At 51.0% G+C, this 9179-nt stretch overlaps 1 protein-coding gene across 1 annotated transcript; it reads right to left on the bottom strand.

Moving 5' to 3' along the window:
• Positions 1-7529: 7529 nt before the first annotated feature.
• On the bottom strand, positions 7530-8954 carry LOC119357543 (UDP-glycosyltransferase 92A1-like). Its single transcript, XM_037624456.1, has one exon. It carries the CDS (start codon positions 8952-8954, stop codon positions 7530-7532), a length of 1425 nt encoding a protein of 474 aa, XP_037480353.1.
• Positions 8955-9179: the final 225 nt, after the last annotated feature.

Genomic DNA, 9179 nt, shown 5'->3' with positions numbered 1-9179 from the left:
CACGTCTGGAAAATGCAGATGATGGGTTCAATGCTGTTCATGAAAACGTGTAGGTTGCCAAGATATCTAGATAGAATCAAATATATGACAAGGTTGCCAAGACATTGTGATTATCCTTGACAAAAGAAGATATAGCTCTTCAGAATTTGCCATTTTGGAAAGTAGTTGCCAAATGTGCCAATTAAGGTGCTAGAACTGTCCGCGTCAAGTTTTCTGATCTTTTCGTTTCTAGGGAGTTGTTATCTGATATAGTAAGGTGAAGAGAATTAGATGGGTGAAGAAAATATAGAACAAATTTTGGTGCATAGCGAAGCGACCATCTCGAAGGGAAACTGCTGGTTGAAGCACCAGATCCGGGTTTTTTTTCTCGTTTTTGTAAGAGTAGCTCCTGAAGTTCAGAAACTCATGAAATGTTGATATCATATTATCCAATTGAGAACTGGAGCTCAGGTTAATGGTACCGTGAAAACATAATTTGGAGAACAGACCAAGTGAATACACATGAAAACAGCCACAGTGAGTTTACAGCTCTTGATCGTTGACCATTGAATATAGTCACTGCTGCATCCTCTCTAGTTTTAGGAGGATTTTCTTGTGGTTCTTTTTTTCTTTTTGCGATTCGTCGTGATTCTATCTCCTATAGGTTTCAACATGTCATGGCACCTGAGTTGTTTCTAGATTCCTACTACCTTCTAAACCAGTATGTTGTGGGTACAGAGAAGCGTCCTTGTGGAAATTGTAGAAGCGTCTCAACTCCCGTAACATGGGAGCCCGCATGATATATATTGATTGAGGCGACGCCGGCTCTCGCAGAGGCATACAAGATTAGGTTGTTCAACAACCGGAGAGATACATGGAGAGATAGAGGAGGATAAAGATAAAATGATAACCATGCTAACAACCAGAAAATATATCTCCTAACTACTCTAGGGCGTGGAGCCGCACCAGCCAACACATATGTTTAACACTCCCCCATAATCACAACTATGACAAGTTGAGATTACGTTTAAACTCTTCAAAACTTTTAGATGGCAATGCCTTTGTGAACCCATCTGCAAGCTGATTTTTGGAAGGAATAAATATTATCTCAAGCTGTTTATTGGCAACATGTTCTCTTACAAAGTGGAAGTCTATTTCAATGTGCTTTGTCCTGGCATGAAAGACTGGATTAGCAGATAAATATGTAGCACCAAGATTGTCACACCGCAAACAAGGAGGCTGAGTCTGAGTCACCCCAAGTTCTCTAAGCATAGACTGAACCAAATGATTTCTGCCGTTGCATTTGCTAATGCTTTATACTCTGCTTCTGTACTTGACCTGGAAACAGTGGCTTGTTTTCTTGCACACCATGATATCAAATTGGATCCATAAAAGATAGCAAAACCACCTATTGACCTTCTGTCATCTAAACAGCCAGCCCAGTCTGCATCTGAGAAGGCACTGACGAGTGTGGAAGATGACTTGCTGAATGTAAGACCCAAGTGTATAGTGCTTCTTATGTACCTGAGAATTCGTTTTGCAGCTGTCCAGTGAGCTGTGGTAGGTGCATGAAGATACTGACACACCTTATTGACTGCAAAAGAAATGTCAGATCGAGTAAGAGTCAAGTACTGAAGTCCACCAACTAGACTCCTGTAACCAGTAATATCCTCTTGGTGCAGAGACTCTCCTTCTGTCAAGGATAAAGGTTCTGAACTGGACAAGGGTGTTGGTGAAGATTTACAATTCTGCATACCAATTCTACTTAGCAGTTCAGTGTCATACTTTGCCTGAGATAGATGAATACCATTACTATGTTTCTTGACCTCAATACCCAAGAAGAAATGCAGATCTCCCAAGTCCTTGAGTGCAAACTCAGAGCCTAAATCCTTAAGTAATGCTGTCACGGCTCCATTAGAAGAGCTAGTGACAATTATGTCATCAACATATATTAAAACAAATATGGATGTTTTGTGCTTGTTGTAGATGAACAAGGAGGTGTCAGACTTTGATGGAACAAAGCCAAGTGACTGAAGTTTCATACTTAACCGTGAATACCATGCCCTGGGTGCTTGCTTCAACCCATACAGGGCCTTATCAAGCTTGCAGACATAAGATGGTGCATCTTTATCTTCAAACCCAGGAGGCTGTTTCATGTACACTTCCTCTTCCAGAACACCATGAAGGAACGCGTTCTGGACATCTAGCTGCCTCAGACTCCATCCCCTGGACACAGCTATTGACAACACAAGACGAATTGTTGCAGCTTTAACAACAGGACTAAACGTGTCCTCATAATCTATTCCATAACTTTGCTTGAAGCCCTTGGCTACAAGTCTTGCCTTGTATCTGTCTATGGTATCGTCAGACTTCTTCTTGATTCGATAGACCCACTTACAGTCAATTAGATTTCTGCCTGGTCGAGGGGGCACTAAGTGCCATGTTTTATTTTTACTCAACGCCATGATTTCATCTTCCATGGCTGCCTTCCACCTAGGATCACCAAGTGCTGTCATTAAACTATTAGGTTCACCAGTTGTGCAGGACAAACCGATTTTAGAGAAATTTTTGTAATTTAAACGAGCAGTGATTCCCTTCTGTAGCCTTGTGCGCGGCTCCACAGGAGAAGCCACAGTAGACGGAGCCGCAGAAGATCCGCCAGCCGCATCAGCCTCAGGTGCTGGCGACTCAGATCCCGAGGAGGATTGTGTCGCGCCTGTGGGCGACAACCTTTGAGGCGAGGTGGCGGGCCCGGTCGAATCCGGTGCATGCAGCCCAGCCGGAGTGGCGGGCCCTGGCGAAGCCGAAGCGGGCCAACCAGGCGAGGCGGGCTCAGGCGCGCAGATATCTGTCCGCCACGCGTCGTCAGCCGGTTGGCACGGAACGACGACGCCGCTGCCCTGATCACGCGCCCGCTCGAAGCGCTCGGGCCCCGAGGTGCGACCAGGTGCTGTGCGCCCGGATCCCGGAGAGGATATTGGGTCCGGCTGTAGGGATCCCGAGGCAGATCCTCCTCGATTTACATCCATGTCGCCGGTTGGGGGGCACATGAAATCACGTCTATTTGGACTGCAATTTTCTTCTCCATCTGAATTTAAATCTGCAGCAGTAATCTCAGGCATAATATGATGATTAGAGGCAAGTTGGTCAGTACTATTATTCTCTCCCCCATGATCAACGCCGGTTAAGGTAGAGGGCAAAAGAAAAATTTCTTTGCGAAGTAATGCGCCGGCATTGGGGTGGAGTTTAGCAAAGGGAAACACCGTTTCATCAAAGACAACGTCGCGGGAGATATACACACGTCCCGTGGCTACATCAAGACACTTAACCCCTTTGTGTTGTGCACTGTAGCCTATAAAGACACATTGTGTTGATCGAAACATAAGTTTTCTATTATTATAGGGACGAAGGTTGGGCCAACATGCGCAACCAAACACACGAAGATGGGAGTATTCGGGTTTGATATGAAGTAGACGTTCAGTGGGTGTTTCATGATTAATGACACGACTAGGCAAGATATTTATGAGGTGCACCGCGGTGAGGAATGCCTCATCCCAGAATTTTAGTGGCATGGATACTCCGGCAAGGAGGGAAAGGCCAACGTCAACAATGTGTCTATGCTTGCGCTCCGCTGAACCATTTTGCTGGTGAGCGTGAGGGCAAGAAACATGATGAGAAATCCCTATCCGTTGGAAAAAGGAGTTAAGTTTCTCATATTCCCCTCCCCAATCCGACTGCATGGCAAGTATTTTGCAATCAAATTGTCGTTCGACAAGAGCTTGAAAGTTAAGAAAGACTTGGAAGACGTCGGAGCGTTTCTTGAGGAGGTATATCCAGGTATACTTACTAAAATCATCAATGAAACTCACGTAATAGGTGTGCCGACCAACAGAGGAAGGGGCCGGTCCCCATACATCTGAAAAGACAAGCTGCAAGGGTTTTGTTGAAACACTATTGGAAATAGGATATGGCAACTGGTGGCTTTTTGCTCTTTGGCAAGAGTCACAAATAGTTTCATGATCATGCTCGTCAACAAATGCGAGCTTATTTTTGCTAAGAATTTGATAAACAACGGAAAAAGAGGGGTGGCCTAAACGATTATGCCATCATTCTGAAGACACCTTGAAGGCTCCGTATGCCTCCTCATTGAACTTGAAATTGTGGGGATCAACGGGTAGAGGCCTTGCACACATCTACCGCGATAAAGCACCCTCCTCGTGACCTGATCCTTGATCAAAAAGAAGAAGGGATGAAACTCTATGAAAACACCATTGTCAAGAGTAATACGATGAACTGACAAAAGATTTTTTGATGCATTAGGAATGTGCAGAACGTCATCTACACGAATATCACGATGTGGGGTTTGAATAATAGACTTGCCCACATGACTTATCATCATACCTGGACCGTTTTCAGCGGTATGGACTTGATCTTGACCTTGGTACTTCTCGTGCATGGTCATCTTCTCAAGCTCAGAGGTGATGTTCTCATTCGAGCCAGAGTCAAGATACCAGTTGGAGTCAACTCCGTATGAGGCATCTACCACGGCTGCAGCCTCCTTCGAGAATTGTCCTCTGCATAGCGCCACTTGCACTCTTTCGCAATATGGTTAGTTTTCTTACAGATTTGGCATTTGTTTTCATACTCCTCATACCCCGCGAAGCGACCGCCTTGATTGTTGTTGTAGTAGTGGCGAGGGGGGCCGTTGTTGTTGTAGTAGCCCCCGCCACCGCCGCCACGATGGCCACCGCCTTGACCATCGCTGTTGCCGTAGTTGTTGTAGCCGCCGCCACCGCCATGGTTGTAGGCGCCGCCACCCGCGCCAGGATAGCCGCCGCTAGGGTTTTGGACGCCACCGCCAGGATAGCCCCCGCCGCGGCCGCCGTTCTTCTGGTTTCGGTAGCCGCCTTTGCCACCACCTGAGCGACCTCTGGAGACCGTGTTTGCCGATGACTTGAAGCCATCGCGCCGTTGAACATCTCAACGCGCTGACCGAAGTTGGCTACCATCGAGAAGAGCGCGTCGACGGTGATGGGCTCGGTGCGGACGTCGAGTGCAGAGATGATCGGTTGATACTCCATGTCAAGCCCGGCGACGATGAAGGAGATGAGCTGTCCCTCCCCAAGCGGTTTGCCCGCCGCCGCAAGCTCGTCAGAGAGGGCGCGCATCTGCCCGAAGTAGGTGGAGGCGGATTGAGATCCTTTCTGGGCATTGGTGAGGGCGGATCTGATGTTGTTCACGCGAGACAAGGAAACTGGAGAGAACATATTTGCTAATGCCATCCAGATCGCATGAGATGATTCAAGCGAGGCCACTTGAACAAGCACCTCCTTGGACAGATTACAAAGTAGATATGCCACGATTTGTTGATCTTGGACTAACCAGGTATTATGGGCAAGATTGGGAACTACCTGCTCCTTACCATCTTTGTCTTTGCTAGTGATTGTTTTGGGAGGCTCCTCTATGGTTTGATCTATGTAGCCAAACAAGCCAGCGCCCAGTATCTGGGATCGCGCTTGGGCTCGCCAGAGAACGTAATTCGTCCGGCTGAGGGGTTCTGATGTGTTGTAGTTGAGGCCGGAGGAGGTGATTGCGGTGGAGGAAGACATGGCTGCGGCGTGGTGTATTGAAGTTGGAGAGGATGGAGAAAGATGAGCTAGATGCTATGGAAGAGGCCTGCTCTGTATACCATGTGGAAATTGTAGAAGCGTCTCAACTCCCGTAACATGGGAGCCCGCATGATATATATTGATTGAGGCGAGGCCGGCTCTCGCAGAGGCATACAAGATTAGGTTGTTCAACAAGCGGAGAGATACATGGAGAGATAGAGGAGGATAAAGATAAAATGATAACCATGCTAACAACCAGAAAATATATCTCCTAAATACTCTAGGGCGTGGAGCCGCACCAGCCAACACATATGTTTAACATTCCTCAATTGTGAACCTGCGCTGGCTAAAGTACCTCACCAAACACCGATTCCTTGAGCACGCGGACGTCATCCAAGAACATCGGCCTCATGCCCGGCGTTGATGGTTTTATCTGGCAGTGCGTATCCTTGGACACAAAGAACACACTGATCGCATGTCAAGAAATTTTGGGGAGCAGACTTTGTGCTCGGTTGCTGCAAGAGCACACAACAGATGTGCTGGCTTTGGAAAAAAGAATTTCAACATCCGTTTTGGGACAGATGTCATTGTGTCGAGTTTGAGTCTCCAAATTTAAGGCCAAAATATCTATCATTTTATATTTATTTTTTATATGCAAGGCAGGAACTCCACCGATTTCATCAAGATAGAAAAAATACAGAGAGGAAACTGACCAAAAACCATCTAACAAAATGCAAAAAAAAAGAAAGAGAAAAGAAAAACTGATGAAGCCAACCCAAATAAACCGCCACCACCTGTGGTGATCTCATCCTAGAATGATCCTAAACGAGATCTTTTGAGATGCCTTCAAGAAGGTAACGGTGCTTGTGAACGCCACCATCACAGGTATATCCAATCGATCAAAAAGCTTTCGCCCAGGCTAGCGCATGATCACCCCGCCGAAACCCGGAATAGTTTCAGCCAATCCTACAACCTCCAATGCCACATCCCCTCCATGCAGTCATCTCCAATGGAAAGAAGTACTCTTTGACAATGTCTCAAGGAGGACGCCCATGAGTGCCAACATCACCGACAACGGCCCCCGTCGAACCTTACGTGTCACTATCTCTGACCCTGGGGAGGAGCCAGGACACAGCGAACCTTACGAGATTGAGCCGCGGCTCGACTTCCATGGAGGGGAGCCAGAAGAAAAGGAAAGGAATGGCGCCCACATCACCATGGTGGACTGCTTGCATTGACACCAACACCACCTTCACTATTGCAGCAAGGGCTTCGGAAGCCATAACGCCGCACACCACGCCAGCACCACCGCCGCGCCAAGCCGTTGCCAGACAAATCGAGCACAGCCACTGCAAATCCGCCTGGAGAAGAATGCCACGTAGCATGGTCGCTGCCCTGGCCACCACCCCACCGTCCACATGGCCTAGAGCGGTCAATGTCGCCGCTAGATCGCCGCACCACACGTCGACGGCCTTAGCCCATTGGATCCGAGCGTGAGGCCCCGGAGCCACCACCCTACAGCACAGTCGCACCTTCACCACGAAGGGAAGAGAGCGAGAGGGGAGAATGGCGCTTGCTGCGCCTCGATTCGCAGTCGGCCGACCCTAACGGGTGCATCTGAACGAGCCAGTTAACGGCCGTCAGCCCCCTGCCGTCACGGTTTTGCCGTGTCAGCCCTTCGCCACGTCACATGAGTTCAGTGTTTTTTGTTGCTGATTAACGTTGCGTTCAATGCATTTTACGATGAGCACACAAAATGATGATATATATTTTACTAATCACAACATAGTTGTGGTGATTTTATGGATTTAACTCAACTCACTGGTGCAGCCATTTTATACTCAGTTGCCATGTCCCGAATTACGAATCTAAGCTCACACGAAAAAACTCATGATCGGATGCAGCCGATCGGACCGGCCGTGGCGTCTACTACGATCCCATTTAGCTTCTAGAGCACGAAGACATACACGCCATCGCGTCCAAGAACCTCCGCGTCACTCCCAGCGACGACTCCTCGCCGTCGCCGTGCCTAGCAGCGTCGATCACCTCCTCCATCTCTGCGGCCTTCCGGCTCATCGCGGCGCGCACTTCAGACGTCTCGCTGAGCACCCTCTCCACCGCCTCCGCCACCTCGTCCCTCGTCACGGCCGCCGCGGCGCCGCGCGCCAGCTCGACGCACACCCCCATCTCCTCCGCTAGCAACTTGGCGTTGTAGAACTGCTCCGCCGAGAGCGGCCAACCGACCATCGGCACGCCGCAGGCGAGGCTCTCCTGCGCCGAGTTCCACCCGCAGTGTGTCAGGAAGCCGCCCGTGGCTGAGTGCGCCAGAATCTCCACCTGCGGTGCCCAGCACTGAACCACCAGCCCGCGCCCTGCCGCCTCCATCCTCTCCGCGAACCCGTCCGGAAGGCCCAATGGCAGTGACTCGCTGCCGTTCACGTCGGCGGCGGGCTGGACCACCCACACGAACTTGTGCCCGCACTTCTCGAGCCCCATTGCCAGCTCCGTCGCCTGCGACGCGGAGATCGTGTACAGCGACCCGAACGACACGTGCAGCACCGAGCCTGGCGGTTGCTTGTCGAGCCACGCCAAGATGGGGCTACTCGTCATCGTCTCCGGGGACGACGAACTTGCCGCCCGAAGCAGCGGCCCGACCGGGAATATCGGGACATTGTTGAGCCATTGCCGCAGCATGCTTAATCCCTTGGGCTCCAGCTTCTCAGCGGTGTTGACGAGCAGCGCGTCGGCGCGGGAGAAGGCGGAGATCTGCCTGCGGATGAAGGTGGACCACGCGTCGCCGCCGTCGGCCGCCGCGAGGTGATCCGTGAGCTGCGAACGGTGGACGCGGATGTCCGGGAAGCTCGGCAGCCGGAAGCACTCATCGACGTCGGGGACAAGCGGGACGCTGTTCCAGAGCGAGAAGTAGAGCGCCGAGCCGTAGCCACCGGTGGTGAGCAGGACGGAGTGCGTGACGCCGTGGTCTCCACGGGCTACGTCCGCCGTCCAGGCCAGGAACATGTCCGCCACGACGTGCACGTCAGCGAGGGGGTCGGAGCATCTGAGGTCGACGATGAACTGGTGGAACGCCGGGCGGAGCGACTCGGAGGCGAGGAAGTGGTCGATGAGCTGCTGAGAAGCGTCGGCGGGGTGGAAGGGGAGGGCGTGGACGGAGATGCCTTCGTCGTCGAGGTTGGCGCGGACGGAGTCGGCCGTGCCGGAGGTGGCGACGACGGTGACCCGGGCGTCGGGGCGGCAGCGGCGCACAAGGGCGGCGAGGCAGCGGAACGGCGAGAGGTGGCCCTGCGCCATGAAGGGGAACAGCACGACATGATCGGCGCGTCGGTGGCGATCGGTTTCAGCTGCCATGGCGATCGAACCGGTGGTGGCAACGTGAGGTGCCGGCGATCGAATTGATCTGGTCAAGGGTAGTTCGCGAGTGCAACGCCTCGTGGGTTGGTTCGGTTTGGATGAGAGGATCAGAAGAGGGTTAACATGCAACTCGGGTGCGCCGAGTCCGAAGCTGTTCATGATTCGGAGAATACACTACAGGAAAACGTACTCGGCTTATAGTCGATTAAGCAGAGTACAGAT

The sequence above is a fragment of the Triticum dicoccoides genome, chromosome 2A (assembly GCF_002162155.2).
Source record: "Triticum dicoccoides isolate Atlit2015 ecotype Zavitan chromosome 2A, WEW_v2.0, whole genome shotgun sequence".
Classification (NCBI taxonomy): Eukaryota; Viridiplantae; Streptophyta; class Magnoliopsida; order Poales; family Poaceae; genus Triticum; species Triticum dicoccoides.
Note: the sequence above shows the minus strand (reverse complement) of the source record. Positions and strands in the feature narration are given on the sequence as shown.